The sequence below is a fragment of the Elephas maximus genome, chromosome 5, assembly GCF_024166365.1.
Source record: "Elephas maximus indicus isolate mEleMax1 chromosome 5, mEleMax1 primary haplotype, whole genome shotgun sequence".
NCBI classification, from domain to species: Eukaryota; Metazoa; Chordata; class Mammalia; order Proboscidea; family Elephantidae; genus Elephas; species Elephas maximus.
The window spans coordinates 66,339,767-66,360,906 of record NC_064823.1 but is presented as its reverse complement, the minus strand read 5'-3'; the positions used below and the strand labels follow the sequence as shown (position 1 = coordinate 66,360,906).

The 21,140-nt window shown below is 38.1% G+C and overlaps 1 protein-coding gene across 3 annotated transcripts in view; it reads right to left on the bottom strand.

Annotated features, from left to right (window-relative positions):
• FAM13A (family with sequence similarity 13 member A) overlaps positions 1-21,140 on the bottom strand; it is a 339,988-nt gene that overhangs the window by 279,350 nt on the left and 39,498 nt on the right. For all 3 annotated transcript variants that reach the window (XM_049885727.1, XM_049885728.1, XM_049885729.1), the window contains one exon: positions 1,014-1,191. In XM_049885727.1, coding sequence (XP_049741684.1) covers positions 1,014-1,191 — 178 coding nt within the window. The remainder of the gene's footprint in view (positions 1-1,013; positions 1,192-21,140) is intronic.

The following is a 21,140-nucleotide window of genomic DNA, read 5'->3' as shown; positions in this document are numbered from 1 at the left end:
ATGTTTGATAACAGAAAGGATTAACAGGAGAGTTACATGCAAAATTCCTGGATTGCTAGATTATGTTTCATATACCAACAATTAAAGGGCTTTAGAAAGTAACAGGGGCTATAACTCAAAAATAAAACTTTACAACATTTCTTGTGGCTAGTAATATAACATCTATCAAAGCAAACTATTGATTTCTAGTCTAGTTTATTAATAAAAAAAAGTTTAACAATAAAGTCGAGGTTATATCTTTCTGTACTGACATATTCTGGTTCCGACGTTCCATTCGCCATGACTTAAGCTTTATCACTAGTACTTACTACGGGTAGTCCCTGACTTACGATGGGGCTCCATTCCAATGACTCTACTGTAAACTGGTTCTGACGTAAATCGAATATCCCTCCCTTTTTTTTTTTTTTTTTTTAGCTTTCATTATAATTACCTTTTACTGTCCATATCTTTATAAATCTGACCTTTATTTGTCTTTGGAGACTGGAAACATTATGTATAAACATTCGGGAGCAAACATCTGAGAATGATGACATCAGCAAATTATGGGCTGCAACACTGTATGCAGTATGTATTACTGGCAATAAAATGTATCAAGGGAAAAAACAACAACAACACTGAGGTTGTCCTAAGTGCGGTTCATCACAACTGAGTATGTCACAAGTTAGGGACTGCCAGTATACCATACTTCTACCTTTTCTGTCAATCAACGTTTCAGATAACAATTTTTTAAAAATGAGCTTTTTAGTGCAAAGAGAACTTAATTCCAGAATTTTAAATGAGATTGAATTATTGCAAATTATTGTTTCATAAAAAGGCATATCTGCTGCCTTCAAAATTGGGATGAAAACCAAGATTACGATGCCTGAGAGCAAGATGGAATTTCTCCAACATTAATTTATGCCAACTGGTTCAATTTTGAAATTGAAATATGCTTCTATATCCCAATAATTTTAGGCAGTAGTAAAGGAAAAGCAGCACAGGATAATATTAAAAGCAAAACTCCACTAACTTACTGAAAGCAATTTGGCCCAAATACAGTGGCGAGATTGTGAACATTCATGCGGTTCTGCACGTGATGCTTGGCTACTTTCGTCAAAAACTGGCATAGATACTTCAGGAGGCAGTAGTGGGCGTCTGGCAGCTCTTTTATTAAGTCTCTTAAGCTGTTTTCCTGAGCATCATTTCCGCCATCTGGAAAGACAAAGAATAAAAAATGTTCTTAAGTATATTTCATAGTAACAACAACAAAAACACCCATCTGTAATAAATTCTAACATTTTACTCAGAAAAAAATTCCTCAGAGACTGAGATAGGCCATCAATCAATCAATAAAAGGCATTTCTGCCATGTTTTGATCCTCGAGCATTTGATTTTTGTTTTAATTATGTTAAAAAATTAATAATCTTGGAAATGATGAGCCTTATTCAGTGTATAAAATGGGTTCAATATTTCAATTTTATGGGGCTTTCCCCCCAAATTAAAATAATGGTTAGGTTTTCATCCAAAGCAGAATCTACCATTTAATTCTGGTCTTCAAGTTTGTTAAAACAAGGATATTTTGCTTTAATAAAATTTAACACTAGAGATCTACATACGGTTTTTTCATTTCTCACATGCCCTACAGTTTAGAATTCTATGTTTCTTTCACACAAAAGCTTAATAACCTTGCATCTGGCCAAATATGTCTGATGATGTGCCAAAATTCACAGGTATACATAGGAAAAATTTCCCTCACTTCTTTTTTTTTAAATTGTGCTTTAAGTGAAAGTTTACAGTTCAAGTTAATTTCTCATACAAAAATTGTTACTTGACCCTAGTTGCAATCCCTATAATGTGACAGCACGCTCCCCCTTTCCACCCTGCTTTTCCCATGTCCATCCACCAGCTCCTATTCCTTTCTATCTTCTCATCCCGTCTCCAGACAGGAGCTGCCCATTTAGTCTCCTGTATCTACTTGAAGAAGCACAATCTTCACGACTATTATTTCATGTTTTATAGCCCAGTCTAATCTTTATCTAAAGAGTTGGCTTTGGGAATGGTTTTAGTTCTGGGTTAACAGAAGAGTCCAGGGGCCATGTCTTCCTGGGTTACTCTAGTCTCAGTCAGATCATTAAGTCTGGTCTTACTACCAGAATTTGAGTTCTGCACACTTTTCTCCTGCTCACTCAGGGACTCTCTGTTGTGTTCTGTGTCAGGGAGTTCATTGATGGTAGTCAGCCACCATCTAGATCTTGTGGTCTTAGGCTGATAGAGTCTCTGGTTTATGTGGCCCATTTGTCTCTTGGGCCTAATATTTTCCTGTGTCTCTCTGGTGTTCTTCATTCTCCTTTGCTCCAGGTGAGTTGGGACCAACTGATACATCTTAGATGGCCGCTTGCTAGCTTTCAAGGCCCCAGATGCCACTCAGTAAAGTGGGATGCAGAACATTTCCTTAATAAACTTCATTATGTCAACTGACCTAGATGTCCCATTGTCCCCAGACCCCTGCCCTTCCTACTCTGTCCTTCGAAGCGTTTGTTTGTGTTCAGGAAACTTCTTAGCTTTTGGTTTAGTCCAGTTGTGCTGCCTTCCCCTGTATTGTATGTTGTCCTTCCCTTCACCTAAGATAATTCTTGTCTACTATCTAGTTAGTGAATTCCCCTCTCCCTCCCTCCCTACCCTCATAACCAAAAGAGAATTTTCTTATGTGTTTAAACCTTTTCTTGAGTTCTTATAATAGTGGTCTCATACAATATTTGTCCTTTTGCAACTGACTAATTTCACTCAGCATAATGCCTTCCACATTCATTCATGTTGTGAGATGCTTCATGGATTCATTATTGTTCTTTAATGTTGCGTAGTATTCCGCTGTGTGAATACACCATTATTTGTTTATCCATTCTTCTATTGATGAGCAACTAGATTGTTTCCATCTTTTTGCTATTGTGAACAGTGCTGCAATGAACATGGGTGTGCACATGTCTATTTGTGTGATGGCTTTTGTTTCTCTAGGATATATTTCAAGGATTAGAATCACCTCTAGTTGTTCTACCCATTTGTATTAGTTTAAGTAGGTACTGTGTTTCCAGAAATTTGTCCATTTTCTCTAGGTTTTCAAATTTGTTGGAGTATAATTTTTCATAGTATTCTGATTCTTTTAATTTCAGTTGGGTCTGTTGTGATATCACCCATCTCATTTCTTATTTGGGTTATTTGCTTCCTCTCCTGTTTTTCTTTTGTCAGTTTGGGCAATGGTTTATCAACTTTATTGATCTTTTCAAAGAACCAGCTTTTGGTCTCGTTAACTCTTTCAATTGTTTTTCCATTTCATTTATTTCTGCTTTAATTTTTATTATTCCCTTTCTTCTGGTGCCTGTGGGATTCTTTTGCTGCTCTCTTTCTATTTGTTTGAGTTGTAGGGTTAATGTTTTCATTTTGGCCCTTCCTTTTCTGGATGTGTCCATTTATTGTTATAAATTAATCTCTGAGCACAGCTTTTGTTGTGTCCCAAAGGTTCTGGTAGGATGTATTTTCATTCTTGTTTGATTCTGTGAATTTCTTTATTCTGTCCTTGATTTCTTCTATAACCCAGTAGTTTTTGAGCAAGTTGTTCAGTTTCCATGTATTTGATTTTTCCCTTGCATTTTCTGTTATCGATTTCTACTTTCATGACTTCACGGTCAGAAAGGATGCTTTGAAATATTTCGATGCTTTAGATTCTATTAAGGCTTGCTTTGTGGCCTAATATGTGGTCTATTCTGGAGAACATTCTATGTGCATTAGAAAAGAAAGCATACTTAGCTGCTGTTGGGTGGAGTGTTCTGTATACATCTATGAGATCAAGTTGGTTGACTGTGGCATTTCGATCTTTCATGTCTTTACAAGCTGCTTTCTGGATGTTCTGTCCTTCACTGAAAGTGGGGTGTTTAAGTCTGTTACCGTTATTGTGGGGCTATCTATTTCTCTTTTCAATGATGTCAGAGTTTGTTTTATGTATTTTGGAGCCCTGTGGTTGGGCGTGTAAATACTTATTACGGTTACATCCTCCTGGTGTATTGATCCTTTAATCATTATATAGTGTCCTTCCTTATCCTTTGTGGTAAATTTCGCTTTAAAGTCTATTTTGTCAGAAATTAATACTGCCACTCCTGATCTTTTTTGATTGTTGTTTGCTTGACATATATTTTTTTCATCCTTTGAGTTTTAGTTTGTATCTCTGAGTTTAAGGTTTGTCTCTTGTAGGTAGCATATAGACTGATCGTGTTTTTCTTTTTTGATCAATTCTGCCACTGTCTCTTTATAGGTGCATTAGGCCATTTACATTCAGCATAATTATTGATAGGTATAAAAAAAAATTTTTTTTGTTTTTTATGAGTTTAGTGCTGTCATTCTGGTGTCTTTTTTTGTGTGTTGTTGACAATTTCCTTGTTCCACTTAATTTTCTGTGCTGAGTCATTTTTATGTATTTTCTTTTCATCTTTTTTCATTGTTGTTGATTTTGTATCTGCCAAGTCTTATGTTTTTCTCCTTCTATATTTTGATGTGCACGATTGTTAGTTTTCTTTGTGGTTACCTTAGCATTTACCTCTATTTTTCTAAGTTTAAACCAATCTCCTATTTCTTGATACTGCTTGACTTCTTCTCCATATGAAAGTTCTATGACTACATTATTTAGTCCCTCTTTTTTGTTTTAATGTTGTCATCTGTTACATATTGATGTCTCTGATTCCCTATTTTCAGTGTTTTAGCTTTCATTTATTTTTGTGACTTCCCTATATGAGTTGACATCTGGTTGTTTTGTCCTGTGTTCTAGCCTTGGGTTGTTACCTGATGTTATTAATTTTCTAACCAGAGGACTCCCTTTAGTATTTTCCATAATTTGAAAAACAGTAAATAAATTTTCCAAAAAAAAAAAAAAAAAGACAAATAATGAGGAGGGAGACAGATACATTTGGAGAATTTCAAGTTTAACAAAATAACATTAAGTCCTTTATGGTATGAATGTACAAATCACTAAATATGTTCTCAAAAGGCAAAAGTAGGTGAAGAAAAAAGATCTTATACCTATCTCGTTCTACCAAAAAGAATTTGTTTTTATAATGGAAGGTGGAGTCACTGATTCACTCATTGGGCGAGTACTTGAATGTCCTCTACATTAGCTGCTTTGCCAGTAGCACATCCGTTTTTGAACCTTAAGTATTCATATCACCCTTTCAAATTTTTGTTGAACTAGATTGACAGTGCAATAAAGATCTTAATTTATTAGCATGACATTTCTTCTCATCTCTTTTCACACGGATTAATTATGTACTAACAATATATCTATGAGGCAGTTAATTATGTACTAACAATATATCTGTGAGGCAGTTCTACTCCGTCGTATAGGGTTGCTATGAGTCAGAATCGACTCGACTGCACTGGGTTTTTTTTTTAACAATATATCTTAGAGGCACAGCCAGAACACTCCTTAAAAGTGAGCATGGTGAGACTTGTTTCACTTACTATGGATATGTTATTAGGAGGAACCAGTTCCTGGAGAAGGACATCACGCTTGGTTAAGTAGAGGGTCAGCAAAAAAGAGGAAGACCCTCAACAAGATAAGGCTGACACAGTGGCTGCAACAATGAGCTCAAACACAGCAACGGTCTGTGAGGATGGCACAGGACCAGTCAATGTTTTGTTCTGTTAGACATAAGATCACTATGAGTCACAGCCACTCGACAGCACCCAAAAACATACTGAGAATCTGCAATTTGCATTGCTATTCCAGAAATATGCGGTATCACCATTATTGCCAGCCTGCAGCAATCCGACATTCAAGATTTCCCACAAATGATAATAGTAATTGCTCGACACCTTCACAGGAGGTTTGTGGAAGCACTGAGGTGTAGCAGTGGTACAAACGTGTCCATTAAGAAAATGCCTTTCGATGCTTTTGAGATACAAAGTCCATAATAATTACTTTATTATTGCTTACTTTATTTTTTGATCTGTAGATATTCAAATATAATAAGTGGAATAAACACTACCTTATTTATTCATATTCTTACATTTATATTGATAATTAAAATGGCTCCCTCAAGACCTCACAACATGATAAAAGAGAGTTATCAATGCTTCTATTTTGGTGTACTTTTATTCATAATATAAATTTACCAAACACTATGTGTGATATAGGCAGCCCTCGTGGTAGAATGGTTAAAGCACTCGACTGATAACCAAAAGGCTGGCAGTTTGCATCCACCAGCCACTCCTTGGAAATCCTACGGCGCAGTTCTACTTCGTCCTACAGGGTCGCTATAAGTCGGAATTGACTCAAAGGCAATGGGTGGTGGTGGTAGATGTGTGATATCAGGAGCCCTGGTGGTGCAGTGGTTAAAGCACTTGGCTTCTAACCAAAAGGTCAGTGGTTTGAACTCATCAGTTGCTCCACAGGAGAAAGATGTGGCAGTCTGCTTCTGTAAAGACTACAGCCTTGGAAACCCTATGGGGCAGTTCTACTCTGTCCTACAGGATTCTCTGAGTCAGAATCACCTAGATGGCAGTGGGCAGGGTAGGTATGTGTGGTATTTATCACGCACATTCTATATGTCTGACATTAACCCTAGGGATACAGCACTGAACAAAACAAAGTCCATGCTTTTATGAAATTTATATTCTAATGAGGGCCACAGACAATAAAAATACGTATGTCAAGTTTAGTAATAAGTGCTATGAAGAAAAATAAAGCCAGGTAAGGGGGAGTAAAGGAGGGTGATGTAGGGGTGGAGGGTGTTATTTTTCATTCAACTTGAAAAACACATTCATGAAATATTCATTCAATCATTCAACATGTATTTATTCAATACCTGCTCTGTGCTAGGCACAGTTCTAAGCATTGGGGATACATCAGTAAACAAAACAAAAACCCCTACTCTCACGGAGCTTAAGGGACAATGGGGTGAGAGGGAGACAGAAATTAAACAATACATACACTCACAGTCTTATCAGGAATTGGGAGTACTGTCTCTAGGTTAGGGATGGTGACTGTAATAACTGTATATAATATCGTTAGGAAGACCTCCTTGAGAAGGTAATGGATGTCTGCAAGGCAGATAAAGTAAAGAATTCACAAACTGGCAGATGTTAAGACTGCTCAGGTTTGAGAGCTGGATTTTAAAAATATTTAAATCGCTTAATATCTTGCATATAAAAAGTGACAGAAAATAGCTTTAATAGATTGATACACATTTTAAGACACACAGAAAATAAGTAGGACAAACTAACAAAGGAACGAAGAGAAATCTATGGAGGCCTTGGGTGGTACAAATGGTTAATTAATGTGCTCACCTGCTAATAAAAAGGTTGGTGGTTTGCGTCCACTCACAAGTGCCTTGGGAGAAAAGGCCTGGTGATCTACTTCTGAAAAATCAGCCATTGAAACCTCTATGGGCTATGGTTCTATCCTGACACAAATGGGGTCATCATGAGTTTGAATTGACTTGATGACAACTGGACTTTTTTTTTTTTTTGTATTCCTCAAATATATTTTAAAGAAGTGTGAAATAATTTTTCCCATTTACAGAACTAGGTTGGATGAAGCGTCATGTAGGAACCAGATTAGAGACCATTTAAATAAGGAAAGGCTCATTTGCAACCATCTAGGACACTCCACTGGTCTCACCCCTTCAGGAACAAGGAAGAATGAAGAAAACTAAAGACATAAGGGAAAGATTAGTCCAAAGGACTAATGGACCACGTCTACCATGGCCTCTACCAGACTGAGTCCAGTACAAATAGATGGTGCCTGGCTACCACCACTGACTGCTCTGGCAGGGATCACAATAGAGGGTCCTGGACAGAGCTGTAGAAAAATGTAGAACAAAATTCTAACTCAAAAAGAAAAACCACACATGCTGGCCTGGCAGAGACTGGAGAAACCATGAGAGTATGGCCCCCGGACACCCTTTCATCTCAGTAATGAGGCCATTCCTGAGGTTCACCCTTCAGCCAAAGATTGTACAAGCCTAAGGAACAAAATGACTGAAGGGGTGCACCAGCCCTGGGGCAGGGACTGAAAAATAGGAGAGAACAGGAAAGCTGGGAATAGGGAACCCAGGGTTGAGAAGGGAGAGTGTTGACATGTAGTAGGGTTGTTAACCAATGTCATACAACAATGTGTATACTATTTGATGAGAAACTAGTTTGTTCTATAAACCTTCACCTGAAGTTCAATAAAAATAAAAAGCTAAAAAAAAAAAAACAAACAGAAGGCTCATTTGATGGTCAGAGGGTAAGAATACTCAGCAATGCAATTCCACAGAAGGGTCTCAGGAATAGAAATAAAACATACCTCTGCAGATGTATTAAAATATTTCAATTGTTTTAAATTTAAGTTAGTTCTAGAATTAAGTTGGGATAAAAACTAGAATAATTCATTATAATTCATGAATCCAAAAGTTTTAAGAAAACTAAAGGTTAATAACTGAAATAGCCACCATTTTCTTTAAGTCTTTTCTCAAGACAAGAACTCTTTCCATTACTAATAATTTGAAAGTGCCATTTCAAATTACTCACGTCTTCTGTTTAAATCTGACCCATTTCTCAAGCTAAAAGTAAAAAACACGCAACTAGCAGAATGTACAGAGAAAATTAGTCAGCATTTAAAGACTGTACCATAAATACTTTGGTTCCAGATAAAGCAGCAAACATTGAACCATGTGACAAATATTTGCTCTCATTAAAAAAAAGATTATGATCATAATCAGCAATGTCATATCGATATAACACAAGAGATATGGATGGCACCCAATTCTTTAATCTAGACATTCGGCCTAGTGTTTGTCACATGCCTCGCTTTTTAATGGCCATGAGGTTACACCATAGTTACATTTTCGGCCTCTAGGAGGTAAAACATAAAAACTAACAACAGGCAGAATGCTAATCTCAACCATGCTATATCTCAGAGCCATGAGAAGGTCAGCCATTAAAACAATAAAAATATTCAGCCTTGTGGTTCCAGATTTATCGAAGTAGATCTGTATTTCCTCATTAAGCCTCACAAAAGAATTTATAGAAACTTGTTAATCTATCAGATAGAAAAATGAGCTGTTGCCGATTTTAAAGCTGAAGGAAAGTCACAAGCCATAGAATGTAGGTAGCCTCTAGAAACCAAGAATGATCCCAGCCAATAGCCAGCAAGGAAATGGCTGATACCTTGATAGTGGCCTTGTGGGACCTGGAGCAGAGAAACCAGCTGGGCCCACACAGCCTTCTTACCCACAGAACTTGAGATAAGAAATTTGTGTTGTTTTAAGCTACTAAATTTGTAGTCATCTGTTATAGCAGAATTGAAAATATACACATCGCCATTTAGGGATGACTAGACAAAAACAGAGAATGATTAATTAACTTGTTCATGTTCAACAGCTGCCAAGTAGCCCAGCTGCAATTCAATCTGGACAGCATGACCTCAAAGTACATGCTTTAAATGGTGCATTCTAACAAAGTTGGCTATTATTATTATCATTATTACAGAGCACTTCACATGGTGTCTCACACATGTATTTAGGAAATGTTTCCTGAACCAATAAATAAATAAGCAGAATTGGTGAGGGGGTGGGGACCTTAATCCATTTATGATAGGTTACAGAGTCTTAGTCTTGGGGGAAGAGAGAAGCCACATTTTAATTAAAGCCTACAAGAATGTCTGGGTACAAAATGTTTTAAAAATACATGAGAATAAACAAAATATAAACTATATTTCTCTCTAAACATCCATTTACAGAAGAATGAGAAAATAATCATAAAAATCCAGTGGTACTGGATTAGAGTAGGTTTTACCTCTGTATTTCATTCTCCAGAAGTCTTTGCAGAATCATTTCTTTAGTGATGAGAAGCTTATGTAGACAACACTAATTAACTACATGTGATGGTTAATGGAATTGGTATGTTTCTATGACAAAGGAGAAGTTATGTTTTTACAGTTCTCTTGCAACCTTTGGCCACCACAAAGTTCTCAAAGACCTCACACAACTTTCGCAAAGGGCAGGATGAAAAGAAAAAAAAAAAAAAGTGACTAATAAAAATTAATAAATTACAGTTTATTATCAGACATTATTAATGAAATAGAAGATCACTCTGCTTAGATTCTGCACAATGCAGAGGTATATTTATTGCCAAGTTAACCCATACTACATTAACATTCCTGTTACCGCGATGAACCTACACGTTAAAGCAAAGGCAAAAGCCTGTAGAAAAAACAAAGAATTAAGTAATAGTTTACATTTCAGTCCTATACGCAAAAATCAACCACTGATTACACCTAAATAGTAGGTTAGCAAATTTATTTATTTTGTAGGCATTTATGGATGCTGAATGCTTCCAAGTTGGGGGCAGGTGGGGTAGGTCAAAACACAGTAGGACCTCCTTATCCTTGGGTTCCGCATCCTTGAATTCAACCAACCATGGATAGAAAATATTTGGGGGGGGGGAAGTTCCAAAAACCAAAACTTAATTTTGTGGCATGCTGAGCACTACACTTAATCCACGTGACTGAAATGATGTGTAGGCACACCCTTCTGTAGCTTCACGCCATGTCACAGACCCTCAGTCTCTCTCCAGCACTTGTTATTTGAGCATTGTTTGCCTAGAGTTTTTTTTGTCATTATTCCCTAAAAAATCCAGTATCAACAACAATTTACATATCATTTACATTACATTAGGTCTCTGGAGAAGGACATCATGCTTGGTAAAGTACAAGGTCAGCGAAAAACAGGAGTACCTTCGGTAAGATGGACTGATACTGTAGCTACAACAATGGGCTCAAACATAACAGTAATTGTGAGGATGTCACAGGACCGGGCAGTGTTTTGTTCTGTTGTACATAGGTTCACTGTGAATTACAAGCGATTCGACAGCACCTAACAACTGATTAAATCCTCACCTGTATAAGGACTAGTTTGGTGTTGCATGAGTTAAATCACCATCGCCAGAGTTATTTAGGCCTATTTAAATTTTTTTTTTTTTTTTATTTTGTATGTGTCCTCATTCTCCCTTAAAGCCCTCAAATTGTTTTTGGACTCAGTGTAAAAGGCTGATTATTTCCCTGGGTTCAGTAAAGCAGGTGTTCAGAATACTGCTTTGAGTTAGGGCAGAGCTATATGTGGTTAGCAAACTATTTGGCACCTCTTTAAATTGATACTTGTTTTTTTTTAATTTTATTGTGTTTTAGGTGAAAGTTTACAGTGCAAATTAGCCTCTCATTCAAAAATTTGTACACAAATTGTTTTGTGACATTGATTGCAATGCCTGCAATGTGTCAGTGCTCGCCCACTTTTCCTTTATACCCTGGGTTTCTCGTGCCCATTCATCCAGGTTTCCTGTTCCTTCCCGCCTTCTTGTCTTTGCTTTTGGGCTGGTGTGCCCATTGCCTAGTTGACTGAACTAAGAAGCACATTCCTCACGTGTTATTGTTTCTTTTATAGGCCTGTCTAATCTTTGGCTGAAATGTGGACTTCAGGAGTGGCTTCAGCTCTGAATTAGCAGGGTATCTGGAAGCCATAGTCTTAGGGGTTCCTCCAGTCTCTGTCAGACCAGTAAGTTTGATCTTTTGAATTTAAATTTTTTCTTAATTTTCTCACACTCTGACTGGAAACCTCTATTGTGATCCTTGTTAAAGCAATTGGTGGTGGTAGCCGGGTACCATCTGGCTCTTCTGGGCTCAGGGTGGTGAAGGCTGTGGTTCATGTGGTCCATTAGTCCTTTCTTTGCCCTAGTATTTTCCTTGTGTTTTTGGTTTTCTTCATTCTCCTTTCCCGCAAGCTTGATGGGACCAATAAATGCATATTAGATGGCTGCTCGCAAGCTTTTAAGACTTCAGGTGCTACTCACAAAAGTAGGATGTAGAATATTTTCTTTATGAACTACATAATGACAGTTGACCTAGGTGTCACCCAAGACCACAGTCTCCAGCCCTCAGCCCCAGTAACTCTGTCGCTCAAAGTTTTTAAATGTGTCTGGGAAACTTCTATGGCTTTGCCTCGGTCAAGTTGTGATGACTTCCCCTATATTGTGTGCTGTCTTTCCTTTAAGCAAAGTTAACAGCTGTCTATTAACTAGGCAAAACCACTCAGCTAAACTCAAACAATACAAATGGATAAAAGACACAGAGTCACCTACTGAGCTCCCTGTGTAATGAAGATGAACGGGACCCTAGGTTCTACTGTAGGGTAAAAAAAAATCTGTACAATTAGCTACTGCCCTATAATTAGGGTGGTTTTTAAAAGAAAAACAGTTGCTGTCTATGATGGATTGAATGTATTCCGCCAAAAATTACACTGAAGTCCTAATCCCTGTATCTGTGAATATGACTCTGTTTGGGAATAGGGGCTTTCTTTTTTATGCGACTGAGGTCATGTTAGAGTAGGGTGGGTCATAAATATAATCACTGCTGAGAGATACCTTATAAAAAGTAGAATAGGCAGAGAGACACACATGGGGTAGCAAGATGGTATGTGATGATGGAGGCAGATTAACACAAGCCCAGGAACCTTAAGGACTGCCATCAGCTAACAGAAGTTGAAACAGACAAAGGAGGACTTTCCCCTTCAGTCATTCTCTGAATTGGGAATTCTAACCATCGGAAGTGTGGAAAAATAAGTTTCTGTTCTCTAAAGCCACCCACCTTGTGGGATTTTGTTAGACAGCCTTAGAAGAGCCTCAATGAGATGGAATGACACAGTGGCTGCAACAATGGGCTCAAACATAGCAACAAATGTGAGGATGGCACAGAACCAGGCAGTGTTTCATTCTGTTGTACAGAGGGTCACTATGAGTTGGAACAGACTCAATGGCACCTAACAACAACAACAATAAAAAACTAAGGAGTCCTGAGTGGTGTCAACGTTTAACGCACTCAGCTGTCAACTGAAAGGTTGGAGGTGCAAAAACTAAGACATTAAAGTTGTGTGTCAACTTGGCTGGGCCATGATTCTCAGTGGTTTGGCAGTTGTGATGTAGTTTGTCAGTTGTATGATGATGTGATCACTTCCATTATGAGATTTGATATAATGTGATCACCTCCGTGATGGGATCTGCTGTGAGTAGCCAATCAGTTGAAAGGGAGTTTCCTTGGGTGTGTGGCCTGCATCCAATATAGTGGACACTCTGGGAAGGCTCTTGGGCTTTTGGTTGCTCTGGATCCTACAGCTGGCTCCTGTTTGTCTGACCTCCAGTTCTTGGGACTTGAATTAGCAGCTTACCTGCTGTCTGGCCTGCTGATCTTGGGATCTGTCAGTCTTCACAGCCTATGAGCAAGAGCCTTGCTGTCTAGCCTGCCAATCTTGGGTTTGCCAGCCCCTGTGGCTATATGAATCAGGAGACCCTCCAGCCTGACCTATAGGCTAGGGGCATTCCAGCCTCTACAACCACGTAAGTCATTTCTTTGATATAAATATCTCCATGTTTTTACATGTTTTACTGGTTTTTCTTCTCTACAGAATGCAGCCTAAGACACTGTCTAAATTATCAAAGGGCACTAATGCTCATAAGCTAAAATTCACAGGCACTTAACTCTCACACTTATTTGCACAGCTGCTATTACAATATTATTTTCCATACAAAATCAAGTATGAAAAAAAGGCAAATGAGAACTTCCACTTAAAGATGATGGATTGATCACAATCTTATCTAATCTTCTTCCCAAGACTCTACTGAAATGCCAGTAAAATAATTTTTTAAAAAGTATAAGCAGTCAAGGACAAAAAGAACAGAGAAGAGAGAGGCGATGGGATTTCAATGACGTTTAGAAGTGAGGCAAGTGACTGAAAACCAGCAGACTGTTCAAAAGCCTACAGATAGGTGTAAGGTTCCAGGAAGGCCTCCATCATCACATACACCTCGGCAAGCATGTGCTCGGGCAGGAGGGCTGAGGCTTAGTCCCTTGATAGTAGCAAAGAATTCTTGGACACCTGGGATAGTTAAGGGATAGAGTGAAGAATATAGTTGAAATTGTGAGGATTAGTGAAAGTTTGCAAAGAAACATGGGCCTGTCAGCATACTTCCCACCTCCCTGCTACCCTTGCTCCTGAGAACTGAACGGCTGATGAGAAAAATGTGTCCACATATTGACATTTGTGGGTTCCCAAACAGAACAGCTAGATTTCTCCCTCCCACTACTTATTTGTTCTACAGTAAAGTTTACCACTAGACAAATACCAGTCCCCATATACAAAGCATTATTCTGAAATAAAAACAGCCAAGTATCATGATGCATTTGAATAAAGAGAGATAAAAAGGAAACCCAGAAACAAACAAACAGAAATAATATAGGGAACAGAAGAAAAAAAATTTTTTTAAATTCTCTTGTTATTATCCTCAAACAGATAGAAATAAGGATAAAATGGTATAAAACATGGATAGAGTACTTCGAAAAAGGAAGAGAGAGCAAGAATATATTGGATTTTAAATCAAAGCTAAAACTTAAAAAACAAACAAGTTTTGGAAAATAAAGTTGAAAAAATTTCACAGAAAAAAGAATTTAAGAAGAATGCTTTTTAAAAAAATAACATAGGAAACATAATATAGGAAAATTTTTCAGACCAAAAGACACTATTTTCCACATTAAAGGAGCTCACTCAGTGTCCGACACAATGGATTAAAAAAAGGTTCATACAAAGGGAAATTATTGTGAAGTTTCAGAAAATCAGGAATGAAAAGAAGATCCTAAAATCTTCCAGAGAAAACCAAGAGGTCACATACCAAGGAAGAAGAAAAATCAGGGCAGCGATGGACTCTCAGGGGCATCATAGGATACTGCTGACAGTGGAGTAGTGCCTTCTAAATTCTTGGAGATGATTTTCTAATAAACTCCTAAACCTAGCCAAACTATCAACCAAATGTTAAGATAAAAATAAATATTTTTAGATAGGAAATATGTCTCCCATAAACCCCTTCTCCAAAAACTACTAGATGAGGTCCTTCAAAAAAATGAGTGAACAACCCAAGAAAGGAGAAGGCACAAAAACTCAAATCAAACCCATTGCCATGGTGTTGATTCTGACGCATAGTGTGACTATTAGAGGACAGAGTAGAACTGCCCTATAGGGTTTCCAAGCCTGTAAGGCTTAACAGAAGCAGACTGCCATATCTTTCTCCCGTGAAGCTGCTGGTAAGATCAAACTGCCAACCTTTTGATTTGCAGCTGAGTGTTTAACCACTGTGCCACCAGGGCTCCTCCTGGAGGAAGACATAGATCTAGGAAACAGCAGGTCCAGAAAAAGAGGCTATAAGGGAAAGAACAGGATGACAGCCGTAGCCAATCTAGGTTAGAGCAGAAGAAAGAAGGGCCTCAAGAGGAACTACCCAGAAATAAAGAATCTGTAAATCAAATAATTTTGGGGGGTTGAAAAAAAAAAGTTAATGTGAGATCCGTTGGAGTAGTTTCAAGAATGCAGATAGGTTTATAGGAAATTATGTAAATGGGAAAAAAAAGACAAATATTAGCATCAGGAAACATACCCCCCAACACACACGCATTCTCACATACAAACCGGGCACACTTAAATAGCCATAACAATTTAACTATTCATTATGAATTTAACTAAATTAATTATTAATTTAACAACACTGGAAAGAACTGTCTGGAAGAAGGGACAGTTTAATAGATTTAATGTCACATATTTCATAAGCAGAAGCAATGAGATTGTATCTAGAAAGTGAAAAACCAAGATACAACACTGTAAGCATATTATTAAATGGAGGCAAGTATCAAAAGCAACAGCCAACTGAGTTAAAACTGATTTCCTCTGGGAAATAACTGACAGCTGTCAAAAGGTGTGATGGGGTCTGCAGGTTTTCCTTACAAAGCTTTCTATTTTGCTTATTAAAAAAAAGGTAAAACAACTATATTTATGTATTAATTTGATTAAAAAAACATTCTTTAAATAAAGGAAAACAAGTCCAAGGCAATGAGAATGATGAATTTTATTAAGGGTAATAAAATAACTTAGGAATGTGCCACTCAGTATTTAGCTAATAATTTTACTAAAAGATCACCAAACCCAATTACATCCACAGCCTACACACACACTACACTCACCGTTCCAATCACGTGCCTGTGTTTTCTCAATTCCTTTGTTCATATAATCTCTGCCTGAAGTGCCCATGATCTGTGGAAATAGTACTACTCCTCCAATGTCCAGCTCAAATACTACCTTTTTTTTTTCCATAAAACTTCTATGATCATCTGACTTAGAAATGATTCCTCCTCTCTCTCAATTCCACTTTATTCTGTGCCTCATGTCTCCTTGTATAAGTGTTCTATTTTCATAACGAAACTGGCATACTGTTGGTAAGACAATGTCCTAATTTTCTATTGAGCACTAAAGAACAAAACCTAATGCCTTCACCTCTATTCCACAACTGAAAAGTAATTCATCAATCACATAATTAACACATTAAAAGGAATCCTATGCTATATGTAACATATATGTAGCAAATACTTGTGGGCTCACACTTTCACTAAAATTACATGAAACACAGAAACTAAAAACTATAGCTAATTGGCAGTCAACCCAAATATTTTGCCAGAAGAATTTATAAGAGGTTAGGTCCACCTTGTGCTATTTACCATCTGAACCCACAATCAAAAGTTCAAGTTGAGTTTCACTTTAACTTAGGTAAGAATATTGAAATCTTACCTTCAAATTGAAACCCATGTTTTTCCCGTTTTCCTTCCTAATCATTACAACAGCAACAACAACAAAAAACTACTGTTGTTGAGTCAAATCGATTCCTACTCATAGCAACCCTACAGGACAGAGTAGAACTGCCCCACAGGGTTTCCAAGGACTGCCTGGTGGATTCAAACTGCTGACCTTTTGGTTAGCAGCTGAACTCTTAACCACTGTGCCTAATCTTAGGCAGAGTTATCTTCCATAACTCTTCCGTAATTTTTGTAGAGACAGAGAAGTTAGAGAGTAAGGGTAAAGAGACAGACTTTAAGGTTGAAAGCAAAAAAAAAAAAAAAAGGGTTGCAGGAACTTATACTAAATGGCCTGTATTCTTATAACCAAGAAAACAAAGGGGCAGGAATGAGGGCTGAGTTTGGCTGAGTACATAGCATGGGGGAAAGAGACTGCATTACAAGTACTGATGCCTGCCTCCCATCCCTAGAGATGATAATTTAATTGGTCTGGGGTGTGTCTTGGTCTCTGGAATTTTTCAAAGCTTCCCAGGTGATTCTAATGGGCTACTAAGGTTGAGAAGTCCTGGCTTACCATTTATTAAATATTTATTATATGATAGGCATTGTTTTAAGTGCTTTAGATGGATAAATTCTTTTAATATCTACTATCTCCTCAGGAAGTAGGTACTACTATTATTTCCATTTAACAGTTAGGAAAATTAATTGAGGTGGATTTTCTAATTTTTAATAATTTATTTTATTTTTGTTATTGTTGAAAATACACATAGTAGAAGACAAACCAATTCAACGACTTCTACATGTACTATTCAGGGACAGTGATTACATTCTTCAAGTTGTACAACCATTCTTACTTTCCTTTCACAAATTGTTTCTCCCCCATTAACATAAACTCACTATCTCCTGAGCTTCCTATCCAACCTGTCAAGTTGCTAATGTAAATTTGATCCCATATAGATAGTTCTTTAAAAGGGTAAAATGTTCTAGTCAGACATTCTTTACTAATAAAGTTGAACTATTGTTTGGTTTGAAGAAGACTTTAAGGTATATTTTTTATTTAAGGTTTAAAGATTATCTCAGGGCAATAGTTTTGGGGGTTCATCCAGCCTCAATGGCTCCAGAAAGTCTGGATTCTGTAAGAATTTGAAATTCTGTTCTACATTTTACCCCTTTTGATCAGGATTCTTCTATAGAATCTCTGATCTAAATGTTCAGTAATAGTAGCTGGGTCTCATCCAGTCCTTCTGGTATCATGGCAAAGGAAGTAAGTCATTCATGTAGGCAATTAGCCATGCATTCCATTTCCTCCTCCTATTCCTGACTCTCCTTCTTTCTCTGTTGCTCTAGGCAAATAGAGACCAATTGCTGTTTGCAAGCTTTTAAGAACCCCGGTACTATGCAACAAAGACGTAGAAGAAAAACACTAAAAATGATATTATGCCAATTAATTGGGATGTCCCATGAATCCATGACCCTAAACCACCAAACCAAGAAACCAAATCCCATGAGCTGTTTGGTTGCACATAAGCAGGCTAAGAAGCTGCTCCTTTGTTGCTGTTGTTGTCATAAGTGAGGTGGTTTTAGTTTTAAAGCATCTGCAATGCTTGATATTTTCCTTCAAAAGATGCAGCCCAATTCCCCTTCCCATGAATGTGGGCCAGATTAACGACTTACCCCAATGAACAGATTCTGGTAGAAGTGATGCTGTCTGACTTTTAGGGCTAGATCAGAATTTCTCTCTTGGATTGCTTGCTCTGGGAGAAGCCAGCTACTGTAAGAGCATTCAAGCAGCCAGCCGTCTAGAGAGGCCCATATGCCAAGGACCTGAAGCCTCTTGCCAAGAGCCAGCACCACTCGCCAGCCTTGTGAGTGAGCCACTTTGAAAGCATATTTTCCAGCCCCAGTCAAGCCTTCAGATAACTACAACTCTGGCCAACGCCTTGAATGCAGCTTCCTGAAAGGCCCTGAACCAGAACCACTCAATTAAACCATCTCCTAATTCCTGACCCACAGAACCTGTGAGAGATAATAAATGTTCATTGTTAAGACACTAAATTTTGAAATAATTTTTATACAGCAATAGATAACTAATATACTAAGGCACAAGAAAGTTAACTTACCCAAGCTAATGCAGCTTGCAAATGGCAAAATGAGATTTGAAACCAGCCAGAACAGACCCAGAGCCCATACCCTAAGCCACATACTAATTCTTTTCTTTGAAATGTAAGTTTTACTGACTAGGTCTCATTAGAGCTGATGCTGGGATTAAAAGAAAGTATATACATAAAACATCTGCTAGTTTTTTTTTTTTTTTAGGTATTATACTAAACAGTAGGTAGTCACTAAGTAGCAAATGCATTATTATCATCGTTAAAAGGAAAAATTCTTAAAAAAAAATCATCTATACAGATAATGGAAAAACACACCCTAGTACCATTTTTTCCCATGGTACAGCATTAAAAAAAAATGCATTCCTTCCTCCTTCCTAGCTATGCTAGTCATTAAAAATTTCCAAGATAAAACACATCATTTTGATAATACGCTGGACGAGTCACAGAGTCTCATGGACAATATACTGTACTTACAACTACAAATTTATCACAACCAAAAAGGATACTAAGGAAGAGATGCATAGGATAAGGTCTGGAAGGGGTCCCAGCATGGAGCTTCCATGCCCCAAAGAAGGACATGCCAACCTTTTCCTTTGCATGATCACCAACTAGGAAGCTCCTCTTGGCCTTAAGGTTCAGGGTTCTTATTGGCCTCCCCACATGGTCATGGTAAATTATATCACACCTCCTGTGGCACAGCAACATCAAGCCCCTAGATGGTCCCTCTTGGTCTGGTCAGCCCCCACTCATTAGCCTCAGGTGTGGTCCAGCTCTCAGGAACCAAGACCAAAAGCCAAACTGCTTTCCAGGTGACCACTGTTTCACGACAGAGTTTATAATGGCTGATTTTCTGGCAGTAGATTGCCAGGCCTTTCTTCAGATCAGGACTTCAAATCAGTTTGAACTTGTGTCATGGCCAATGAAGCAAAACCAGAACAGACCTAAATGAAAAAAAAGCCCATTGCCATCGAGTGGATTCCGACTCACAGTGACCCTATAGGACAGAGCAGAACTGCCTCACAGAGTTTTCAAGCAGTGCCTGGTGGAGTCGAACTCCCAACCTTTCGGTTAGTAGTTGTAGCACTTAACCACTATGCCACCAGTGTTTCCAGAACAGACCTGAATTATTACAATGTGGGTAATCTGGAAAAATAACCAGAAGGGGAAAAATTATGGGTCAAAGCCCCGAAAAAGGCATTGTGAGCCCTTTCAGGAGCCTGATGCATGAGACTGGATTATTGGCAGGACTGTGGTGAGCATTACACATTGAAAGCGGCATGGTCAGCCGCAATATTTGAGTAGGGTGCCGCTGTTTCCAACTGTTCAAAATCTGACAGGCAAGAGATTTGGTTGCTATGGTATGCTTATGCTGCCTTTGTTTTCTAAGAGGGAGATTAGGTTTCTAGCAGGGCCTCAACCCATAATTTTTCCCATTCCGGTTATCGTTCTGGTTCACCCAAATTTTAAAAATTTTTAAAAGTTTGGGTCTGTTCTGGTTTCACTTCCTCAGCTATGACTGAACTGGGAAGAATCATTCGAAGGCTTGCTTCGGAGGCACTTCTGGGTGGACTCGAATTTCCAACCCTTCATTTTTAATTCCATTTCATAATGTTAGCAGCCAAGCACATTAACTGTTTGCATACCCAGGGACTCCCAACAGAGTACAAGATATTATTTAATAGTTTTTTTCTATATTATTATATCATGCCTTAAAAAAAATGATTTGAGTGGCTAAATAAGATCACAAACAAAACAGTAAAAAAAAAAAAAAAAGCAAAAAATGGATAAGGCTTATGGAATTTTTGCTGGTGTGTCACTTTTAGGGTGGGGCCTCAAAGGTGAAAACAACTGTTGTGATGGGCCCACCCATTCTAAGGAGAGGTGCCATGTCATCCATGTAGGACTTCCTCAGGTAAAGACCCCAAAAACACAATCTGGCCAGTCTCGGACCATCATCTACCTCAAAAGACTGTGAAGTGGAAACTTGAAACTTTAAGTTAAGGATTAGAGAGTGAGGACTCCTTTAAAGGAAGAGTTGTTAGAGAGACCGAATACTTCCCTCACCTTTCCCCAAGTCAAGTGAGAGGAGCATCAGAAAATCATTAGAAAGTTTGCAATGTGTCCTCTGGAGCCCAGGGGACATATGGACTGGGTCTTGATTCACATCTGCAAAAGTCTGATGCAGAAAATGCTGGTTGGTGGTGCCTTGGGTAGCGGGATCAAAAGGCCAGGCTCTCCCCTGGTTCTGGCCACCACTTTAAGAACTTGGCAAAAATGTGCTTGAGTTTCCTGAGGACCACATGAGAACTCTGAAGAAGGGAGCAAGAGGTAGGTCATCTTCCAAGAGGACTGTCAGTAAGTTCCCA